At 40.3% G+C, this 26,058-nt stretch overlaps 1 protein-coding gene across 1 annotated transcript; it reads right to left on the reverse strand.

Annotated features, from left to right (window-relative positions):
- On the reverse strand, positions 1–25,824 carry LOC124254064 (WSCD family member CG9164-like). The gene is made up of 3 exons (XM_046687918.1): positions 25,704–25,824; positions 2,211–2,450; positions 1–366 (listed from the first exon to the last, which is right to left on the reverse strand). The coding sequence occupies exons 1-3, from the start codon at positions 25,777–25,779 to the stop codon at positions 35–37; spliced, it is 648 nt and encodes a 215-aa protein (XP_046543874.1). The 5' UTR covers positions 25,780–25,824; the 3' UTR covers positions 1–34.
- Between the last annotated feature and the right edge of the window lie 234 nt (positions 25,825–26,058).

Genomic DNA, 26,058 nt, shown 5'->3' on the forward strand with positions numbered 1-26,058 from the left:
TGAAAAAATACAAAATATTTTATTGACATTGACATTAACTTTTTCGTAGTTTATAATAGTTTTGTATTTCCTTGGTTACATTCTGTATGTAATTTCCGATTGTCGATCGCATGAAGGAGGAGTATACTTGAGGTGACACCTGAATCTTTGGTCGTTTGAATTTGCCGTGCGCGTTGGATACCATGCATACAAGTTCCGGGTCACTGACGCGCATGTCCAGGAAGTTGAACAGCCTTCTGGTTTCATTGAGCATGTTGGTCTGGAGGTCTCGGTACTGCATAATGAGGAGTGGTCCATCAAATTTCAGCCAATCAGTGTTCATGTCCACCCACCCACGTGACTGGAGAGAGACGTACGTTTGCCAGCCTGTAAACCAATATGGGGAATTATCAAGTGTACATGTACATGTTGTGACATTGGTAGTAGCAGCAGAATGATCAGGAGAAGAAGTAGCAGCAGAAGTTGTAGCAGTAGCAATAGCAATAGCAGAAGCGGTAGTAGCAGCGCTAATATAGAACCAGCGTAAATATAGACTGCAATATGTGTGGTATCAGCAGTAGTCGAAGTAGTAGTAGTAGTAGTAGTAGTAGTAGTAGTAGTTGTAGTAGTGGTGGTAGTTTGTTTCTTTGTTGACGTCGCAGTAAGGAATATTCCAGCTATATGGCGGCGACTTGTAAATAATCGAGTCTGGACCAGACAATGAAGTGTTCAACAGCATGAGCATCGATTTACGTAATTGGGAAACGTTGACATGTGTCAACCAAGTCAGCGAGCCTGACCACCCGATCCCGTTAGTCGCCTCTTACGACAAAAAATGGGTTGCTGAAGACCAATTCTAACCTGGATTTTCAGGGATACTATGACTTTGTCAAGTTGACTTATTTTTGTCGTAAATGGTAGCGACAAATCGCTTTCCACATCATACAAATATCAAAGGATTTCGCTCCAACCGAAGACAAAAGAAGTAAAGAAGATTTTTAAAAATTGTAACGACACAATGACAGGGAGCTTCTCATTGTTGCAATGGCGAGATTAAATTCAATGGTAGAACTGTTGCTAACAGAAACTTCCAAACCATCAATTGCCAGCTCTGAACTGTAAAAAATACCATCAGTGTCATTGTTATTAAGTTACAGGGCGACACCGGACTAGAACGACTTGTGAGATAAATGGTATCTGACACCATATCTTGCTCACCTTCTCTACAGAAATATGCACAATTCATTTATACGTTTTAGATTAGGCCTGAATGATTTATCAATTAACCGTGGAAGATATTTTTCTATTGAAAACAAACAAACCAAAGATTATGTCCATTCTTTTATTTATTGAAGATGAATTCGATTTTATGTTTATTTGTCCTGTATTAAAAAATCTAAGAAATAATTATCTTCCGCAACTGTCCTCATCTCGAATCAATGTTAAACTATTGTCTTCCTTACTTTCTTGCAAAAAACCTCACAAACAACACAAAGTAGCCCTATTTATTTACAATGCTTTTTTGTTAAGTAAAAAATTGATCAGTCAGAAAGTTGCTTTATATATGCCATTGGTAATATGTATCTCCTTTTTGTATATGGGCCTATGGCCTTTCATGCAATAAAGAAATTGAAATTGACAGACACTCTTTTAGTAATCTCTATATCTCATTAGACATAAACTTGGTAACCGGTGACACACGTAAGAGGTGTTCGTAAGATCTGGACAAGACTTCTTACTGAAAGAAGCGCAGTGATGGCTTGACTGGGCTACTGTCTGGAAACTGCATTCATTTATTCAATCATTCATCCATGCATTCATTCATTCAGGAAGAAAATAACCAGTTCTCATTCTTTTTACCAAACACTGAGCAGTGAAGAATATGAACGTCTTGAAATGAACGTGTCATATGAGTAAAATATATTTCCCCGCCAAATATTTAATACTTGAAACACTAATGACTTGACTGATGGACAACCCGATGATTAAAACAGACAATGGGCAAGTCCCAGGTTCCAGTCTCTAATGTGTAAACCCTGATGTCAGATAACCCATGCCCTATATATGAGTAAATATCTTCACCCACCAATATATCTAATACTTGATCCCGAAACACCAAAGACTTGACTGATGGATAACCCGATGATTGAAGCAAATCCCAGGTTCGAATCTCTAACGGTGGTTGTAAACCCTGATGTTTGTCGGATATCCCATGCCCGTCCTCAACCTACCTTTGGCAAAGTCATGTGGAAGGGCATGACCTCTGTGACCCCCATTACGCCGGTTGAACTCCGCCAGGAGGGAGTCGAAGGGGTCCCGGATGAGGAGCACGGCACGGGAGAACGCCCGGCGATGTTCACTCCCCCACTCGTGGGTCTTCACCATCACCACCCGGCCGTCTCTCACACCCTCCCCGGGGAAACCATGCTGCTTCAGTGTGACGTCATTGTACACACTTCCGGTTGCAATACCTGCAAGGTGAAGGTCAAAGTTGAATTTCAAATACAAATGCGCAATGTTTAAGACCTCAATTCACGTGTACATTAGGGATACATTACCTAACGTATGTCGTCATATTTCATACGAACCGTGAGTGAGTGAGTGAGTGAGTGAGTGATGAACCAACGATCAGTATCATGGGATTCTGAAATTCATATCCATGGCTCAGGGCACTGTCAGGTCCTAAAGACGCAACCCTGCGCAGTCCAGACAGCGAATGGAAACGCTACCTTCTCGAACCCACCTAAAACTTTCCAGAGAATATGTAGGCTCCCCAACACTGCAGCCTTCTGCTTTACTCGGAGTGTCAGACGATCTGCGCCAAGAGATCAGGAGGTACCAAACCAAGGGCACCAAGAACAATGTGGAGCCTGACGACAGTGTACTTGGGATGCAAGCGAGACATTTGAAAGGCGAGGTCCGCATATTTAGCATGCTTTTCCTGAAACTTGACAATCACGTTGCTGTCAAAAGGGACCAAAAATTCAATGATAGATATACATTCCTTAGCTTTATCAAAAAGAGGAAAAGATCAAGGCCCCGTTCGTCAAGGCGATCGTAGCGCTAAGTTGATCGTAACTCCTATACTTTAACATAGACTTACGACTGTCGTAGCGCTGCGATCGCTTTGAAGAACGGGGCCCAGGTTTGTTGGCTGAAATTCTTCTGAGGCTGTATATGTTACTCTGCATGGCGCTTGGCATGAACCTCATGTGAAATGTTGTAAATCGTAACCTTTGTACTCAAAATAACTCAAACTCAAAAATATTTTCGCTGACCGATATGCTGATTAACTTGAGCTTGGGATCATCAGTATTTTGGGGGTATTGAAAACCCTTGAAGATCCGGGTTAGAATTGATCTTCAGCAACCCATACTTGTCGCAACATGCGATCAGGTGGTCAGTTTAGCTGACTAACCAATCTCATCGTATCTTAAGTGTGTAGATCGATGCTCACTGGATTGTCTGGTCGACACTCGATTATTTACAGATCGCCATCATATAGCTGGAATATTGCTGTTTTTCGACGTTAAACAACAAACACTGGTATGCAAAAGCTCGTACATACCAGAACCACCAACTGCAGTACTTTGCCACCCCATGGTGACGTGTACAAGCCTACAAGGTGTGTTAGTAATGATCGTATCCTCATACCATTTGTCCCAGCAGTGAAAGGTCGGATGAACCTGTTGGTGACAGTTGCAATGTCACCAAGTAAGGAAATCCATCTACTGCCGATTACATGCCTGGGCATTGGAGTACCGATGAAAATATATCAGGTGTTAACTTTATTGTGTTTCATAATCCAAGATCGCTTACAAAGGGATCAAACTGCATCAAACACTTTATGGATGAAGTTGATGAATTTTGATTCAACACCCGACAACAGAGAAATTTATGAATTATACTATTGTCTGGTGATGTAAATAATGATTTTTACCTTGCAGTGTAAGTTCACTCGTCAATGTTGTGACGCTTTCTCCATATCATGTGAAAGCCATTTCTCAACATGTATGCCCTATCCTTATGCCGTCTCCCTGTGTATATGTTTACAGGGACAATCCCTCCTTGTGACGTGCGTCATGAATATATATGCACGATACCGTTGTCTTTATGACGTCATATGCAGTGAAACTCTATCCCTATGGTGTGTTCCCATGTATATATGTAAGGATGGTGTCTCCTTATGATGTTCAAATCGTATACAGTGAGTGAGTGTATTTCTACGCCGCCTATGACGTCTTCCTGTGTATGCATTTACAGGGAAAATGTCTCCTTGTGACTTCAAGATGTGTCCCCATGTACAAATTCTCTCCTCTCTCCTGGCGTAAGCAGAGCTCATTATCCCAGCCCGACCATAAACATGTGTCTATGAGTTATTATCAAACAGTAGTGAGAGCAGATACCCGCGAAAATGTGAGTAACTCTTATCACCAAAATTGGTAACATTTGCTACAAATATACACGCGAAGGCAAGTCAAATGTCCACCGACATCTTTTACTTTGCCTTGGTGGTGGAGAGAACCTTAGATTGTGGGAGCGGACGGGGGTTTATACTCTGACATAGCTAAGTATTGCTGAAAACAAAACAGAAAAAACATTTCCTCCGGCACACAATTGTATGTTGTCTTGCACCGTTATACCATTTTACGTGTCTTAGTGGTTACTTTGAAGATCCGGGTTAGATATTGGCCTTCAGTAACCCAGGCTTGTCGTAACAGGCGACTAACGGGATCGGGTGGTGATATTCACTGACTTGGTTGACACATGTCATCGTATCCCCATTGCGTAGAACGATGCTCATGATGTTGATCATTGGAATGTCTGGTCCTGACTCGATTATATACAGACCGCCGCCATATAGCTGGAATATTGCTGAGTGTGGCGTTAAACAATAAACCAACCAATCACATGTCCCGGACTGGCCTTATTTGTCAATAATATCAGTCCAATGTCCCCATGTGTGTCTCGGTCAATTGTTCGGTCTTATCTTATCATGACACTGACGCTCACGTGGGCAGATATACCAGCGTTTGATGTACCCATTGTCTGCGAGCTAGGTCAAGGTGATCTATACTAAACAAAGAGTCTGTTGACATGTTTACGTGCCCCGCGTCAGATACAGATACCAGATTCAGGTGATAGAATTACGCCCAGTTTCTCTTCCTACAATTACTATGACCACATTATGCGGTGCGTGGTCTCCAATGGTTGTGCAATTTAGTTCAATGACTAGTTCATCCACAAATAAACTACCGCCATATGTTTTACATAAATGTTAACGAAAAGAGCCTGTCATTCTGATTCTGATGTGAAGCGTGGACCAAGTTCCTCAATTTCATGTGCCAAGCTATATTACGCTATAGAACCAGCATTTCCACTGCCACCTATTTGCTGGAGACACACGAGGCTCAATAGTCCAAGTTAAATTACTGTACAAATACTCGAACCTTTTTGAGCCTGAAACCTGTAGACGATAGACACATTTTATTCAGAGTATTGGCTACAGAACACTCTTTTACATAACATTGATATATGGTGCAGTATATAGACTGGTATGCTGCAATCCCCTGGACACACCCACACATAGAAAGACACATTCACACACAACTTTGTTTATGGGCATATTTCTAATGTGTTATAGACAGCAGCTTCAAGGGATACAGACCAACAGCATGGAGCTCGTCGTGAAGTGAAAAGTATACTTTCTCAGGGATATGCATTAAACAAACATTAAACAATTTGGTCTCATCCTATTCTACCGCCCCGAACATCGTATCAACTGTGAGTAGACTTATTATGGTCAATCTGTGGCAATATCCCCAGCGTTCAAACATGTTATCAACATAATTTGTTGAAATTTGAGGCATTTATAATATTCTTCCTCTACCACTGAACTGTTGCTAAACAATAGACACTAAATAAGATTTGGTAACAGAAACTAAGATCTGATATTGACAAGATTATATAGAAATTTATGCCTCATCAGTATGACCCCGTGTACTCAATAATATATTTACGAGTCTCCAACACAAAGACCGGACCATGACACAGGGAAACTCCAGGTAATAAAAGATACTTGACACAAGACTCCATCGTCCAGCTGGATACTTTCAGTTTGAAGCAAAACAATACGATGACGTCAGATGAGATTTATCACATAAACCACAAAGCCCTAAACCCTCTTCTCCGTGTGCATCAGAAAATCATACTTGACAGTTTTACACCAACACCCTTTCTTATGTTAATGTTTGTCCATCTGTATATCACTTAAGTTTGGCTGCTTTTATATCGACTTAAACTACCAGGACAAACCTTATTATTGATTTAGACACGCTATAAAACCAAGTAATAGACTTTGGCTGACACAACAAACTGTAATTGAGCTTTGGTTTTCGTTTTTCGTCTGTGAGGAATTTTTTTTAAAAACATTAACCAACAAGTTCCTCTTATTTCTGTTCAGTCGATTCGTGTATCCGAACATATGTTACACTTCCATTGAGTGAGTGAGTGAGTGGGTAGGTGAGTGAGTGAGGGAGTGAGTTGTTGAGTGAGTGGGTGGGTGGTTGAGTGAGTGGTTGAGTGAGTGAGTGAGTGAGTGAGTTTAATGCCGCATTCTACAACAGTCAATGTAATTCACGGCGTATGAGCGTAAACTGGGAGACAAGCTTGAAGTGGTACAGGTTTCAAAAGTTTACCTATTCAGTGAAACACAAAAAACAGGGGCATGGTGTTAGCAAACCTAAAAACATAATGCAGGGGACCGGGATTCGATGCTACGAACCTATGTTCCTGGCGTGCCAAAGAAAAGTAACTCTGCGGAGCGAATTGCGGTGCCTCAAACCAGTGGCCTACCCGTGCCCCGGCATAAAGTGCTCTCGAACACTGATGTCAAACTGTTTCTCAAAACCCAGAACTATGTTAAACCGTTTCACGATAGCCATGTTCCCTTCTGAAAATCGACAGCTGTTGACTTCATAATTGTGTTTATTAAGAAGGCAATGTGCAAACTTCTTGTCTCTTAAGCCAATTTTCGTTCCCATTATCGATTTAGCAAAACTTGGTTTCACCTTTTCTGGCTGAGGAGGCGGGCACTCGACATATGTTACTGAGAATCAATGTCTCTCCGTGTAGGTCTTTCATCCTCGCGATATTGCGATGTAGAAATCTATGTAGCAATGGGCCCACAGCGATTGTTAACAATGTAAGAGCTATTTTCCTCGAGATGGCGGAATTCTGGTCACGTCGTGAACGTTTCTATAAAAGGGTTTGATAAAGAATCGCATTCCTCGAGATGAATTACCAATGTCTGAATCATGAATTGTAATTCTTTTCACAGCGGGGATGTGGCGTCAAGGTCGGACAGGAATCTGATGATCCTTATTTTGACTAATTTCGTGTTATTCTATTCACGATCTGAAGAACTTATTTAACAGCGGACGGCGTTTGGGTCTGGTTTTTTTTCGTTTAAGTATTTTAGTGTATCGAGTATTGTCCTCCATGCTGTTTCTCAGCTGTCCTGCTTCAGCAAGGAATTATTTCATCAAAACGTCATTTCAGGACATTAAATTATAATTTGTTTACAAATGATCTGATGGATTGTTGTTGGTTGTTTGGTTGCTATTGTTGTTGTTGTTGTTGTTTTACGCCACATTCAGCAATATTCCAGCCATATGGCGTTGGACTCTAAATAATCGATTCTGGACCAGACAATACAGTACAACAGCATAATACGATGACATGTGTCAAAAACGTCAGCGCCCCTGACCACCCGATCCCGTTAGTCGCCTAACGTATGTGTGTGTGAACGGACAGAACGGACGCAGGTTCTCATTTCAAACAATATATTCAGCCATGAATGGGATTCACACCTTGTCCAGAATTAGAATTGAACCTTGGTCTTTGGCGTGAGTAACGGCCACGTTGATCGCTTGTAACTCTCGAGTTACCCTCATACTGGTCTTTAGTTTGTCGCCACCATGCCTGACCTAATGGGCACCAGAAAAATGGTATATATTTAAGACCAGCATCAGTATGAGAGCCCCATTTCTACGACAGACCCTAACTCAATCAAGAACTACATTTGATGTCAAACAGATCAGACTAGTCTCAGACAAACACCCTGAACAGATCGCGGACATTTACAGTAATTATGCCTCATGATCGTTTACACAAAACAAATGACGCTGTAGCCTTGCAGGGACGAATCTGCTTCACGTATAGTTAAACCACTAAGTGGTTTGGAGGTGGGTCTTTGTCTTTCAAATCAATACACATGTGTCTCAAGGTCCGAGGTGAATTGGAAATGGAATACGGAAGTTAGATTAATTACCAGAGACTTAGTATTCACGGACCTAACGCAGCCCGACAGAGCTTTAAAACCACTGTGACACTCAACCAACAGCCCAGTGAAGATCCGGGTTAGAGTTCGTCTTCAGGAACCCATGCTTGTCGTAAGAGGCGACTAACGGGATCGGGGGGTCAGACTCGATGACTTGGTTGACACGTGTCATCGTATCCCAGTTGTCTAGATTGGTGCTCGTTATGAATACACATCGCCATGTAGAAAGTGGTCAAATGTAAAAAATGTTATATTTGGGATTACACTGTCACAGTAACGTACAGATGCTAGTACTTTTGGGGATGAGTCCCATCCGGAATTCGAAACCACGCCCTCAGAGTCAGGCACCGAATCGCCAGCACACAAAGTCAGCGATCTAACCCACTCATTCAGCGCGTCTGACAACTGGATCACTAGATCACGTACTTTGTGTACCCCTCTGACGAGTGTTGACTCCCTGTGTCAGCGATTAGGTGTCTGACTCTGAGAGTGTGGATGCGAGTCCCGGATGAGACTCAAAAAGGGTACTGGAATTTGTACTTTACTGAGCAAGTGTTACATACGATGCTCATGATGTCAGCCACTGGGTCGTCTGGTCCAAACCACATTATTTACATAATAAATAGCTGTCTATTCTCGAATGCAGCGTTGAACAAACAAACAAACAAGCGTAAACACGGTGCACATGTAGCGAACATATATTCGATGTAAAGCACAAACTCCAGCCTTCAATCTCGATCCTGATTACGCGTGACAGCTCTTGTATAGAATCTTCCCTTGAGTGTCGACAATGTAGCGATGACCTTTCACAAACCACGACACCGCATACAGTAAAAGCTGTCTTGAAAATGAAAATTTGTGATGGCCATCTCCCGAGGCCTGAATCAATACCACCAGTTCTTGAAGATAAGGAATAACCCTTAATACCTATGTCTGAAGTTTTAAAGTGCGTTTTGAATGGCTTTGGAATGCACACAGGGTTGGATGGCCTTTTGTTTAAGCGTCCCTCCGTCACCCAGAATACTTGGGTGCAAATAAACTGCTAACAAACAAACTTTTAATTAATTAATTAATTTAATTAATTATTAAATTCAGCAGCCTTTATTAACCATTAATGAGTTTTTGAAAACTGAAGCTATTACCATCTGCAAGTTCTCCGCAGTGTAAAACCGTATAACAGGACTGAACTTACACCAAAACACTACACCAGATAATGGACCCCGCCCCGATGACCTACGTCTTTGCTAAATAGAGTATACACATATATACAAGATAAAGTAGAGCAGTGACGTATCTGTAAAGAAAAGGCACATCTAATATCAATAAACAGCAATTGTCATTGAAGCTGCCTCCATAATTAATCCCACAGACTAGGTACCGACACTGAATTTATAGTATTATATATTTCAACAGTCCCTCCCAAGACTCGAGGGATACTGAAGCTCTAGGCGTGCTAGGCCTTGGGAGAGGAAAGAGATATATCGACTCAGAGACCACTTGTGATTAATAATTGGCTTGTAGTGGACACGCGTACCGTAGTTTCTCTTATAACGGCACATACCAAAGATCAGGTTGGGAAATGAGATTTGGTTGCTGGAACTGTCTCCTTGGAGAGAGCACACATACTGATTAACACCCATATGACGTCAAATGCCACAATTAATTTTGGAAAATGAGGTTCTGTTCTCGAAACTATCTTTTCGTGGAGAATACACGTACTGATTACACTCTTATAACGTCAAATACCGCACTTAACTCTGGTGAAAGAGATCAGGTAAAACAACTATCTCTTTGAGGGACGCTAACACAGTAGACGCTCTTATAAGTACATACTTCAAATGACACGTAAATCCTTATTGGTAAATGGTTATTTGCAAGTAATATTTGGGGATATTCCATGGCTACCTCCTACTGAGTCACAAATGGATCATTTTCTTTTCCAAATATTTGATGAGAAATAAGCACTTTCCCTTTGTGCTTTGTAACAAGTCCTAATGCTACTCTCCTAGTTGAATAGTACCGTAGTACCGTTGATATCTCTCATCACAGAGTGAATAACTAAGGATTTACACCGCTTTTAGCAATATTCTAACAATATCACGGCAGGGTCACCATAAATGGGCTGTCGAAATTGTACCCGCGTGGGGAATCGAACGCGGGTCTTGAGCGTGACAAGCAAACGCTTTACCCACTTAGCTACCCCACCGCCCCGTCAGATGGGTCCGATGGGTGTAACGCCGTTTTAACAAGGGCGTGTCTGCTTAATGAGGGTGAAAACCCGAAGTGATACAGGTCTGATACATTGGTGGAACCCATGGCCATGGTGCTGACAAATCTATAAACATAATACACAACGTATACATTTTGGCACCAAAAACGCAAAATGCAATGACGTAAATTCTGACGACAGAATTAATAATCAATCATCCTCAGACGATTGTCTATCAGTTCTAACCCTCTTCACAAAGGTGGTGAGAAATCTGTATGTACTGAGCAGTGGACACAACTGAAACTTTCCTTTCAGTGGAAGGATACACAAAGACGATGAAACATATATGTTCCATATGTGAATGATAAATCGTCAGCAGTGTCACCAAAATAACGTGATGATTTGAAACCTCAGCCAACGATCCCACCACAGAATTAATCTGACCTGCTTAAATAAAAGACATCGACGTCAAGGTATTAATTAAAACCATATACGACCTGTGTCATTTCAAGACTCAAACGTTCCGTTGCATTCACGACGCTGGCAAAGACGTTCCTGATAAACCGCTTCTCCTAACAGAATTCTGAGGAACAAGGTAAAGCAAGGTTAAGTGTTTGTCCCTCTAGATTATCACTGCGACTTAAGTCCGTCTTCAAAGATAAGATGTGCAAGCTAGGAAGTGCTGCTGCGCTAAACACCATCCTCAACGCCACTTGGATAACGTTCCTTCTTACCAAGATGGATGTCAGGCATCAGATCGTGGCAAGCAGTACTTGTTCTAGCTCTGGAAGACGATCGATCAACGCACGGTGTTTCTAACTACATTTAACATCTACACATATAATCCGCTGAAAAGATCAGCAAAGGTCACGCATTTTAACCTAGTTATGTCTATTTCATGTTCCCGCGAGAGGGACTGGGTCAATGGTGACAGTGTGTTGACGGCATATTGGGTCAAGGTCAAGGTTAACGTTGACAGCCCGGTGAGAGATATATCTAGTACTGGGACTGACAATCTACTGAATCGAGGTGGGATCTGTCGCAAATCATATAGGATAAGTGCTTTTTCTCATCAAATATTTATTATTTGGCAAAGAAACATTATCGATCTGTGACTCACAATGAGGTAGCCATGGAACTATATGGTACGGGTTAAAGACGAGCTATCCTGTACTAACAAAACGCATAAAACATTTCATGTAATCTGAAATCAAAGAAAAAGGTACAAATATTTATATAAAGAACAAAATATTTAATATATTAAAACAAAATATGTTTTAGCATTATTTCAGCAATATCAAGCTGGGGACATCGGAATTTGACCTTCACACCCTGTACATTGTGGAAAATCGAACACGGGTCTTCGCCTTGATGAGCGAACGTTTTAACCACTATGCCGTCCCACAACCCCTACCAATGACAAAGATGATGTGTGAATGACTGCTGAAATAGCTTATTAGAGTGTTCAGATTTACTACAGACTGTAGTAGACTACAGTTATACGGTGGAATACATTTAATCGAGTAACCGTGTCACGATATATCAGTTAGGGCGATGTACCCTTATGATATATTGAGAACCCTTTCAGCATATCCCCATGAAGAGGAGGATGTGAATTGTCTTCCGTGTCATAACAGGCGACTAACGGGGTTCCTTAACTTGGTTGATGCATGTCATGGTATTCTAATTGGGTAGATTGGTGCTCATGATTTCAATCACTGGATTGTCTAACATATAATGGGCCATTACTAGTGTGGTTGTAAACAACAAACCGTGTTCGTGTGTTTCAGCAGAGTGGATATTTTCACTATATCATTTGCTGTGCGGAGTTACCTCCCTTGGTCGCCCCCACAATTCACTGATCATAGACACAAGCTGACAGGCCGTGATGCCTGACACACTGTTCGACGGGGCACTGAAACCAAACTCACTCTCTGCGCAAGTCTCAACCACTAACCCGTGTTTTCCGGTCAGGATAGTTCCTGGCAACTTATGCTGGTCGCAAGAGACGTCATGATGGATCAGGAGGCACTCTGACGACTTGTCTCAAACTCCTTTACATCATCGTTACCCTCTCAATACAATGTTATAGTACAGAAGGGGGAGGGCAGCCGCTGTAAAGAGTAAAATTAGCTGTTTTGGCTAAGCTGAAGGGGCTCTGGACAGTACTTCAGTTGAGTGAGTAGGTGAGTATGGTATTACGCCGATTTTAGCAATATTCCAGCAATATCACGGCTGGGGACAGCAGAATTGGGCTTCATACATTGTACACATGTGGGGAATCGAACCCGGGTCTTCAGCGTGACGCGCTTCAGTTGCGAATCTGGGGAACAGCGCCAGAGCACGGGTGGAGCGACCACCGCTCCGAGCTGACAATGGCTTTGAACTTACAGTATTTGAGTTCGGGTTCCACAGGGAGGCCGGAAGTGACGTGTGTCTTTAATAACCACTTCCGTAAATTAAACAGCACTGCATGATGGTGACACTTCAGGAATAAAAAATGGGATTCGAAACCACACACTCAGCGGATCCTAGTAGATGTTTGATACACCTCTTTACACAGAACAGTCCAAGGCAACTGGTCCCGTTGCAAATAACACCTGTTGCACGAGTTTTAACATGGTATGACAAAACTGTATGTCGAGAGGGACATCAGTTTTCCAATGGTAAATTTGATTTTGCCGCAATATTCCAATAGGTTCACTCCTCTGTGTCTACAGTTCACAGGTTTTTAGTTATAAACATATATGCTCTTTCTGCGACAGTTTTGAAGAGCGTCGTATGACTCTTGCGTAAACGTTATGTGATCAGAATGACTACATTCAAAGCCTTATTCAAGTTTTCGAAAGTTTTGTTTTTGCATTGTGATTTTTCCGAAGTGATCAAAATTATGTCCAATGCAATTCCAGCTTTTGATTTGTACCATGTGTTCCCGTGTTTGTCCGGTGAACAATTGACTTGACTGTGCATGTGTTTATGACAGAAACCAATACGGATACACTATTTCATAGTGTTCCTAAATATATTTTTGACATAATCGGAACTACAATGGTACAACCGCTTCTAACAGTGTATAATATGCGTATATGAACGTTGCTATCATTTATTAATAAAGTGACAGATACATTGTTGAAACTATTGTCTATTTACACGTAATACTTTATGTGAATGGTATGAAAAGCATGAAAATTACTTGATCTATGACAAGCCAGTTGCCATCAAGGACGTTGTCACACCTTAATGGGCCCCTGGATAAAGGAATACATTGGGTACTTATTGGCACAACATACAAAGATTAGCATGGGTTCCTGTCTTCCCGTGCTCCCGGGCAACTGTACCAGCGAGTCCAGGCCTCAATACGGTTATGCTAAATAAAAACGACCAAACACTTTCAAAAACGACGAGAAATCTAAACCAAAAGCAAAACATATCGAATATATCATGAAGATGTGTTTATTTCAGTGCTATGAAATATTGACGTTACCAGCTGTTTGTGAAAAGGTGAGCGTATCATTCCTTTTCTGTCATAAACACACGCAAAGGCTAGCCAATTGTTCAACTGAAGAAAAACACGGGAACGTATGGTACAATTAAAGATAGGGAATTGCAAAGGGCAATATCATCATTTTGCCAGTGATACCTCAAATTCTACAATGCCCTCACCATGACTGCCATAAAAGTGTTACCGAGGCCTTGAATGCTGTGACCTTGATCGAATAGCTTCTGCTTTCCATTAAGCTCGTTTCAAAAGATTCAAATGGTATCTTTTTCTGCAAACTCAATATTTCCTATGGATATTATGAATGATCCCCTTAATACGAAGACAAAAAACACAAAACAGACACAATAACACAAGTCCCCAATTTCAAAGTATCGACCTTGACACCACTAAGTTTTCACCGCATTGACGTACAATGACGATAATGTGGACGACAATATTAAACTCGATTACCCGCAGACGCCTGGTCTATTGTGATCCTATGGCGTTTTATTCCGGAAAAATTAGAACAATTTAATTTGATGAGCGTTTTGACCTTTCTAAACTACTGAAGGGATAATTTCAGAAGTTCATTGAATTATTTATGTCACCCATAACGTCATTTATCTGAGCAATAGTTCATGCGCATATTTGTAATACCTGGAAGCCGCTCAGTAATGAATAATGACTGAGTAACCTTTCAGATGTTCACATTATCGGTAATGACGCGTACGAAAAGTCACTCAATGGCTCAATGGTTCACTCAATATGTTTGCAGAAAGGGAATTTGAAATAAAGCTATGTGGATAAAGTTAGGAAAGATACCTTATTGAGCTTGTGTTCCTACGACATGGTTCATCATCGCAGTGCAGCATTCAGAAACGATGCATATTTGTAAAGCCTGTTACTAACAAAATATCATAGATATCCTCGCTGTTAGGGAGTATCAAGGGCAGAATAGTTCTCAAGTATCCCATGCTTGATTTGGAGAAGCTACGTGAAAAGTAGATACTTTCCGGTTGCACGTCATTGTGTGGATTGTTGTTCATGCTATCAACCATTGGTTTAACTGCCGCAAGTTTGATAACGTACAGAACGCTTCGGGTGCTCTGGGGGGGTTTCAAACATTCACTCACAAAGTACGTATCCACAAAATGTCTATATAACGACAAATGTCTTAAACAGATGTTTAAGGTTGTGTTAAGATAACTGCACATGTATGGTCCAGGACGATACCATATCGCAGTTTAACATGGATACGTCACTCAGACACAGTATACGGACTCCGTGCAGACACTTTAACGCCGAGCGAAAGACACGTACCATCGTTTAAATTCATTTGGTAAGTGAGTGAGTGAGGTTTTACGCCACTTTTAGCAATATTCAAGTAATATCACAGGGGAACACCTTCACACATTGAACCCATGAAGGGAATCGAATTCAGGTCTTCGGCGTGACGAGTAAACGCTTTAAACACTAACCTAACCCACCGTGCCTCTTTTGGGAAGACGTAGCAGGGGAACGAAACCAAGATCTTCCGCACTCCGGGCAAGCGCTGTGTCCACTAGGCCACAGAGGAGATCGTATACAAGATCCACGAGAACAAAGATCATCCTACTAATTAAGTTACGAATAAGTTAGACATCAGTTTTTGCTATGTTTTCCTCACACTAATATTTAAAGAGCATCACACTCTGAAGACTTCTTCCCAGACAGTTTCACAGCACTAATCCACAGGGAGAAAGAACATCACCTTGACAAATCACCCTACGGACACTTGTCTGTATTTCCCGTCAAATGACCAAGGATTCTATACCGGCGCAATTACAGCAGGCTAGGAGTGGTTAAACTTGGGCCGTCTACATCAATAGTCTGTCAAAAGTAGCGGAAATTGACCTTGTATCATCAATATTAGCCTGGTTAGGGATATTTGCTTAGCATTACAACAATACGCCCCGCGTGAAGACGGGACGCGCCAAGTGAAAGATGAGGGTATCTCTCTGACCGGATCAGTTATACCATCGATTACGACATGAAGCAGAGGAAACGAATATCCAAGAAGAGCAAACATTACCATTGTACGACTGGGATCATTGCTGAAAATGTTCTTCTATCGACCCTCCAGTGTCTAGGCAGTTGGTATTAAACGTAGAATGAGAACACGTCGGCCTGCTTTAATGATACACGATTTGCGGAACATTGAGCACACATTGGGGATAGGTTACCCTCGTCTGGTCTGTCAATCCAATGTCTCCTTTAACTATTTGTAATTTGCAACATTTTGTAAAATACACTCCCGGCCAAAAAATATTACACTTCAAAAAATGGATTTAACAAAAAACTTAAAAACGTTTTCAAAATGTTGCTAGGCTGACGACTGTCGTCGATGCACAGCCAAAAACACAACCTGCATCAAATACATAACATTTCTTTTTTAGCCCCAATAAAACATAATGTATACTTACTTTTCTTCTTTGCTATTGCCGCAAACATCCTGGGGGGTTGGGAATACTGGTATTGTATATATCTGACCGCGTCAATCAGTTTTCAGTTGTTGAATAACAACAACATTTGTAAAAAGTAACATATTGGCTATTTCCCTTCTAGTTGGAGTGATGGGGTAGCCCAGTGGTTAAAGCGTTTGCCTATCTCGCCGAAGACCCGGGTTCGAATCCAAACATGGGTACATTATGTGGAGCCCATTTCTGGTGTCCCCCGCTGTGATATTGCTGGAATATTGCTAAAAACTGCGTAAAACCGTACTTACTCACTGACTCACACACTAACCATTCTGAACGTGTACCTAAAGCAAGTGAGACTGAGAAAGTATACATCAGGCATAGCATGGTTTAAGTCAGAGCCAATTGATAATTTAGTAGAATCAAACACGCATGATTTTTACATTATTCCCCCCTGGCAATTACACTGGTATTTTGTCCCAGAAATAAAGGTATCTCATTTAAATTAAAAAAACATAATGTTTATCAAATCCAAATGGAACCCTGAACAATCCTTAATTGGCAGCCTAGTCCTTGAAAGTCTTCTATACTTGAATAGGACCCCTATTTAATCTATATCTCAAGTATCTGGGAGATAGACAACCCGGAAATCAATGTTGGTCGTAGGAATCGTTTGAGTAGAGAAAGCGGTTTGGATGACTTTGGCAACGCCTCATCCTACATCGTGGGACGTTCCTCGTGGTATCAGTTACCTGTTTGTCTTGTCCTGATCTGGTTACATGAAGGGGCAGTTGGATATCACCAACTTTAGAACCTAGAGCATTGTAGCACCATACGTGTGTATTTCTATGAAATGTAAAAGACACTTTTAAATCTATAAACTATCCAGTGTTGCTGTTACTAATTGTTTGATCGATTGATCGACCTGATGTTGCTGAGTAAATAACGAACATACCACAGTCTGGATAACAATTTCTTGTTTGCATAGTGCAACGTTTCGATATCAAATCTGACGGCGTTATCAAGCCAGTACTGACTACAACCAGGTGATGAGAAGCACCAGATTCACATTAACAACAGGTAATTGATGGAAAGTAGAACTTAATGAGACAAAACCAGCTGGAGAGTAACAACGATATATAGAACAAGTCATCAAGCCAATATACAGGAAGGATTAAATTGTAAGGGATTAAAATCGAATACAAGCCTGTGCTAATTTTATAGTTTCTAATACACACTTAGTAGGCCGATGGTATGTAATACAATTCTAATCCAGTTATCATAGTCAATAATCTATGATTCGAATTCAGCGGATCACGACACGACTAAGGGAGGTAACGTGAGATTTGCGGTTCGTTTAAAAGGATGATAGCGGTGTAGGAGACAACATCGAAACGTCGACGTTGCTTTATGCAAAACAAAAATCAACACGACGTTGGCATCCACATGGTTGTATTTTTCATTACTTACTGTCATAATATTCATATAGCTGCTGAATTCCGCTCAACTGAGTAACTATCAAGTCCTAGAACAATATTTATCTTTGTCATACGATGAAATGTTGATAGTGAGTGAGTTTGGTTAACAGGTGCTTGAAGATATATTTATATCACCAGCTGCTGAGTAACCAGTTCTCATAATCAGTGGCAATCGATGATTGGAAACAACGGTCAGCAGATCACGATATCACTAAGGGAGGTAACTTGCAAAATGCGATTACTTAAAGCTGTAAAATGCAATTGTTTAATGGATTCAATTACCCGAGCTATATTCCAAATTCAGTCTTTTTTTAATGCATTTAACATTCTCAATTGTAAACTTTTAATATACATCGTATATTTCAGTAGTCTCTGGTACTTCTACTCCATCAATAATAACTTTTGCCCTCTATAGTAAAAAAAAGTAGATTTTCATGTAAAACCCAAAATAATTATATCTTGAGCGACTTGAAACCATTTAATCACTGAATGTGACAAGAATACCGTGTTACTAGACACCTGGCCATGTACCCGGTACCCAGATTTGTTAATGATACTTATGATACCCCAGTGAACCAGGATAGATAGTTTCGCCGTTTCGTTTTCGATATTAAAGGCCAGATGCTCATTAAGAGACAGACAAACCTAAGACGTCTACGGTTTTCAATAACGCATTTTAATGTAATGCCCAAATGATGTAGATTGTTATTATTCCCTTCCTTGAGTTTGTTTGTTTGTTTGTTTTACGCCGCAGTTTCCAGCTATATGGTGTTGCCCCCTTTATTGTGTTTAATAATTTCTGTGTTTGCAAGTCTCCCTAACATAATAGGCCGTGGGCCGAAGCACCAAATTGTGTCAAAGTGCTTCAACATATCTGGTGAATACAAAGTTAGTGTTTTATAATTAAGGCTGTTATTTATAAAGCCTATTAAAAACTTTTCTTGTTAAATCACTTGCACATTAACTATTTAGAAGCCTTTGAAAGGAAATTTCTAAAGCAGTGAATCACCATGGTTGCAATGTATTTTTGACCAATCAGAATACAGGAAGCAGCTATTTTGTGCAGTACTACAACATGGCCTCTGCCATGGCTGTGGCATGTTTATGTCTCATTACTGACAATAAAATCGGTGATTTACTTCCATTTACGGACATAACATGAGCAAAAGTGAGTGAATGTGTTGCAATATGTAAAGAACTAGATGGCATTGAAAAATCTGTCTCTGAGAAAGTTAATACAGCTCCTAAAAGCACAGCTAAGTGCCATCTGAAGTGTTACCAAACATTTACTGATAAGACTAGCATTGAGAGAGCTTTTAAACGAAAAGTCAAGGGTTGTTTGCATAAAGGATGGGTAGATTCTTCTCCTAAAAGAACTGGCAGAGTTATATATGTTGCACTTTTGGCATTCATGCCTTAAATGGTAGATTAGGTAATGATTTATTTGGCCAATGTATATGCTTTTCTCATAACGGTTGCAGTGTTGTTGACTACATGTTAGTTCCTTCATTATTTCCTTTCACCACAAAGTTTTAATGTAGGCACACTAGATAACTCATGTCACTTTCCCCTGTCATGCACATTCAAGCTCATTCCAACACATTTACCTCTAACAGTAATACACAGGAGGGTAAACAGGACACAATTGACAATATACATGTCTATGAAAACAGTGCATTCATTACACACTTTACACTTGGAAACACTTTTTCAGAAGGCAGCTGATCACACACAAAACACATATATGATGCTACATTTGCTTCAACTAACGAGAACACAACCACCTTGGTGGGATCAGGAATTAGAAAAACATACAGCATGACAATTATGCAGCACTCAGAGCTCATAGAGATCACAATGTTGACTTTAATATCTTCAGACAGTTACAAACACTCTTCAAATGTACATTTAAACGAAACAAGTTGACAGTTCCAAAACAAACAGAAAGATAAATTAGTAGCAGCAAGCACTAACCCGAAATTATTTTGGAAAACACTTTCAACCAATATCACAATCATGTCAACAAATTGAACAATGGATAGATCACTTCTCAAATCTTTTATGCATCAATACTCCTCAAAACACACAAGAACATTTATCTCCACCTTTACAACCTACAAACAACACACATTCTTTTTTAAACCAACCTTTTTGCGAACAAGAAATATTATTTTCTCTTTGCCAAATAGTAAACCCCCTGATCCATGCGGACTTGCACATGAATTTCTGAAGGAGTCGAGAAGTCTCATTGTCCGAACTCACTGTTCTTTTAATAAAATTTATGACTTTGGCTATTTCCCTCCCATTTAGGGTAAGGGCATTTTATGCCTTTTGTTAAAATCTGGCGACCACCGATAATTATGGTATATCCCTCATGGACTCCCTTTGTAAATTATTTACATCAATTCGAAATAAAAGATCAAAGTTTGGTGCGATTTAAATAATATCATTTGTGAATATCATGCTGGTTTCTGGGAAAACTATTCTAAAATAGACCACATCTTTACACATAAACATGATGAAAGATAGACACTTAAACATGATGAATTTTTACATGCTCTCCATAAGGCTGGGTTAGATGGGAAGTTTTTAAACAGTATTACGTGTATGTATAATTCACTTTGTGCGTGTGTCCGAACCCTTGAGAGGCTTTCTAAACAATTTTCTTGTAACGTGGGTACCCATCAGGGATGCTTTTTTTGCCCACATGAATTTATAATCTTTATCAATCATTTATGTACAATTATGCAACATGAATGTGGTAAGGGAATATCTATTTCCACTGTTTTTAATCATGTGTTTGACCTTATGTTTGCTAATGATGTTTCGGCTCTTTCAGACATATGTATTCAAGTGCAGGAAAAAGATGACTGCCCTTGAATTATTTTGTAAAGAATCAGGAATGGAATTAAAACTTAAGAAAACTAAAGCTGTTATACTTAGAAATGGAGGGCCTAGATCTTATGAACAGTGGTATTTTAATGGGGAATAATTTGAAACTGTCTTTTTTTTAAATATAAGGCATTATATTTACACCACAACTTGTTTGGTCCAGAGCACACTTATGTTTAGCATCTCAAGCCAGAATTAAGCTGCAGGGACAATCTGCCACATTCAGTCAGGCCCATAGAATTACAATATGACCTATTTATTTTAAGATACTTTTTACAAAATTCAAGCTGTACAGATTTAATACTTTTACAAAAAGATGTTCCCCATATTTCTGAGCCATAGCTTAAAATTGGTGTGATCAGTCAATAAATCTTTTTTGAATAAATCTGTACAATTAATGTTTCCAAATTTCTTTTGAAAATGATTAATTGATAAAATTGCCTTTATATGACCCATGTAATCATATATTGGTGTAGAGAAATACAACTTCCCCATGACAGATCACCCTTTCAAAGTTACCCTATGGTTAAGTCATTAGATATAAAAATGTTTATAAGCTTATTTAAACAAAGATTATAAGATAATTTATAGCAGTCTTGGTACACTTCCTTGATTAATTCCTCCAAATGCAATTATTATAGGTATTTTAAGGCAGTATTAAATGTTGCATGTTATTTACCTAACCTTTCTACCCATTTAAGAACTGCTTTAGCACAATGTAGGTGTAGTAAGCTGTAAGATAGCTGTAGGAACAGGGCGTTATATCAACATTGACTATAATCAAAGATTCTGCACATCATGTAAATAAAGGACTAACCTATATTGGACCGCCTCCGTGGTGTAGTGGTTAGAGCGTCCGCCCGGAGTGCAGGAGGTCGCGGGTTCGATTCCCGGCAGCGTCATATCAAAAGACGTTAAAATATGGTACTTGTTGGTCCCTGCCTGGCGCTCGGCATTAATGGAGACAACAAGGACCGGTCGGCTCGGAGTCAGTATAATGTGTCTGAGTGGGGTATTCATGCTTCACTGCGGCGTGTTATCTCAGTGGGCTAGCACTATAAAACCACATACACACGCATGCACGTCGTCATATGAGCGAAATATTCTCCAGCACGACGTTAAACCCAATTTCACCTCACCTCACCTCACCTAACCTATATTGAAGATGAATTCCATGTATTGTTTATTGTGAATCCTATTCACAACTCTGAGAGAGGTATATTACAAAATTTGTTAAAAAACCTTACACTTTATATTTTTTAGTTAATCTTCTAGAGAATACTAACTTAAATTTAACTTTAAGTAATTAATTAAATCAGTTGCAAAGATGAATGTTATGTATGATATTCCATAGAGTGTGGTGGCTGAGCGGGCTGGGCGGCGGACTTTGTGTGCTAGCGATTAGGTGCCTGACTCTAAGGGTGTGGGTTCGAATCCCGAATGGGACTCAATCCAACAGAAGTACTAGACTCTGTACTTTACTAAGAAAGTGTAATCCCAAATATAATATATGTTATATTTGACCACTTTCTAAATAGCATTGTGCAATCACAGAGATTAATATGGTTCTTTGACAATACTCTTTTTGAATTTTTTTATTTACATGATTGGTCGTGTAATGATCAATACCCTGAACAAAGTTTAATTGGTGAAATTTTTAATTAAAATAATTTGAATTTTAACAAATATTGACTAATTATGAAAACATTTCTAATGTTTCTACAAATTACTAATGCACAAGTACCATAAAAGGTTGTTACCAACAGGCCAAGTTCAAGGCCGTGTAATCAGAATGCTGCCAGGGGGTAACCCTTCTTTCAGGAGCTGTGAATCATTAATGTGCAACTATTTTTCCAAAATTGTTTTTATTCTTAACAAGCACATCCTTGGGGTCATGTTGATATATAGTTCTTGTATTCACCAAGTATGTTGAAGCACTCTCCTATTTCTAGAGGCCCTACAGATTTCGGCCCACGGCCTATAAGGTCATAAATTGCATCAAAAGACACACAACGTCAACAACCCAAATCATGTGCAATAACTATCAGGTTACTCAATGAATCATTATTTGATGAATTTAATGTTATTGTTATATTTACTCAGAAAAATAGCTTTAATATTTTTCTATTTAAAGGACACAAGGACGTGTGGCCCAATCGGCTTTCGCTTGGTTGCGTACAGTAGGCACGACAGATACCTATAACTGTAGTAGGTTCGAATCCCAGTTCACGACAATTACGTTGTTATGTTTGTCAACACCATACCCTCCCTCGTCTGTTTTACCAAAGTGGAAAACATCTGAGAAACATGTTCACCTCTCCTCCTAAATTAAGCTGGCACGCTTATATTAAAGGAATACTGTTCAAAAGTGCATTTAAACTCAACTCACTCACTCACTCACTCACTCAATGCCAAGTTTTGCCCAGTTAACAAATTGGAGTTCTATTTACGACACGCACAAGTCAAACCTGATTTACAGTTTTAACAGGGACAAACGATCGTGTAGCACTTGTTAAATAAGTAACGGGAATCTAATTTAGAAAATCAATAAAATTAGAGAACGTCGAGTTAATCTCCCCCAACAACGTCTTGGAAAACAGTATTGAAAATATCCGAGAATAAACGTCATGCATGTCGAAAACCTTCAAATGTATGGATTTTTTTACAGACTCAGAAAAGTTAATATTTCCTCTAGCCTAATGATTAAAGCTTTCGCTCGTCTCGCCAAATACCCGGGTTCGATTCCCCACATGGACACAATGTGTGAAACCCATAAGTGGTGTCCCCCGCCGTGATATTGCTGGAGTATTGCTAAAAGCGGCGTAAAACTAAACTCACTCACTCATTCACTTATAGGGTCAGGGTCTCGAAGCACAATACAATCTTAGCGTTACGACGATTGTAAGTCCATGTTAAGGTATGGGAGTTACGAACACCTTAGCGCTATGATTGCTGTGCGCAAGTGGGCCCAGGGATATCTATTTACAAGTACTATTTGCTGGATTATTAGCTGCCGTGCAAGAGAGATTATACACTTGCAAAAAAAATATTGGACCAAACGTGTACAACAAAATGTTACTCAGTTGGAAACAGTTGCAGATAGGTTCCGTTCAGGTACATAACACAAATATGATATTAATGAGTGAGTGAGTCAGTGAGTAAGTGAATGAGTCTGTGAGTGGGTCAGTTAGTGAGTAAGTGAGTCAGTCAGTGAGACATCTTCAGAGTGGACCGGGATTCGAACCTACAGGTGTTAGCGTGTCCAAGCGACACCAGCCTGTGCAGCTAAGACCACGTCTCCGACATGTGGCCTAATGCTACGACATATTAAAGTACATTTCAAGGTGTTCTGTTTTGGGAAGTCCCATCCATTCTGATATGTTATATGACTACTACAATAATCTGAACTCCGGACTCGCCGGGAAAGGGGAGTCCGCTTTGAACAGGTTTTTGGGTATATCAAGGCGTAATTTGGGAGTAATCCCGATAGTTGTCACATACAACATGAAGAGGTAGTTCTTGCCTGTCTCACTTGTAGCTACAATCAAACATGGTTTTTACCACCTTTTGTTCCAGCTGTTCATACCAATATCGTAGCATATTGCACTGCACATCGTCATTATGTATGAACCGGGGTATTTAAGTTGGAAGTGCATGTAATGTTTCATGATAATACATGAAATATATCCTGTAATATGTCCCTTGCTGCGTGTTTCGTGTTCTCTGCATTGACCTATGAGTGAGTGAGTGAGTTTAGTTTTACTCACTCGGCAATTTTTACAGCTATATTGCGGCGGTCTGTAAATAATCGAGTCTGGACCAGACAATCCAGTGATCAACATCATGAGCATCGATCTACGCAATTGGGATACGATGACATGGGTTGCATTGACCTATGAAAGTGCGTAGAGGAAAAAGCACATATTGATTGCAAATGTTGCTCTTAACTCTTAGTTGATCATGGTCAGGAATAAACAATTTGTTTATTGCATAAAAATATATAATGGCAGTCAAATACTGTTGTGTCGACCTTTGATGAGTCGAACTCACGGTTGTGTCGAAGTAAACGAGCCATCCCGTAATGAGTCATCATTTTGTGGTTGTGTCGAACTTCGGATAACGTTTTATGACTGTTTACAATTATACATATACAACATTTCCAATGTATGTCGAACGAGTCAGAAGGGTATTAGGCTGTTACCTGTGTCACCTGGGTGATTGTATGTCGTCATGCTCATCACGTGGCGTGGACCGATGCTCATGTTATCAACCACAGGTTTGCTGACTCGACATTTACAGACTGTTGTGGTATAACATACTGCTCCAACATTGTGTATAACCTGGTCCTGTCAACTCTCAGGGCTCAGATACCAGGTCACCATTGTGTATAACCTGGTCCTGTCAACTCTCAGGGCTCAGATACCAGGTCATCATTGGGTAGATACTGAACCTGTCAACTCGCAGGGCTCAGATACCAGGTCATCGTGCCACACGGACATTTATGGCTGTATGTAATCAGGTGCATGGTGAGGGTTATACGGTGCAAAGCAAAACCTTTTTGTACTCTGGAGATAGCTAAATACAAATGGTTAAGAATACTTATCTTATATGTTTGTGTGATAACACATACACTGTAATAAAAATGATGATGATGATGATGCTGGTAAAACTTGTACTGAACATACATTTTATTCAACCGAAATATGTGTTATTTATGTATGTTATGTATGTTTTAATTACAAAATTGACACAGAACTATGTCCCGTGTGTATGTAACTAAGATGTCGTGTGATCCACGAACTTACCTCAAACCTCAACACATAAATAATCATATCTGCCTCTCAGGTGTAAATTAGCTTTCACTCACCTGTAGCCTGTTGCACGAGGTGCCTCAACCACGTGTTGCCCGACCCAGGGAAACTAGCCAGAGCAGTTAACGGCATCGGGGTGGGGGAAAACCCAATCGTCTTGCACGTGTAGCTCTCGCGTCGCAGGTGAGCTAGAAAGAACGGTCCATGATGGGAAATCCACGGCGACGGAGACCGAGACAGATAGTACAGGCACACGATGTTAATTACGACGATGTATACAACGACACACACCACCGAAGACTTGAGACGCCGATAGAATCGCCGGAAGGTGTTCATCATCTTTCGGTGGCAACACCTTCACTCCTGTCATCATCTTCTTGGAGTCTGAGAGACGGCGTCCGATCAGTGTTC

The sequence above is a fragment of the Haliotis rubra genome, unplaced genomic scaffold (genome assembly GCF_003918875.1).
Source record: "Haliotis rubra isolate DU_JTF1 unplaced genomic scaffold, ASM391887v1 Scf1148, whole genome shotgun sequence".
NCBI lineage: Eukaryota > Metazoa > Mollusca > Gastropoda > Lepetellida > Haliotidae > Haliotis > Haliotis rubra.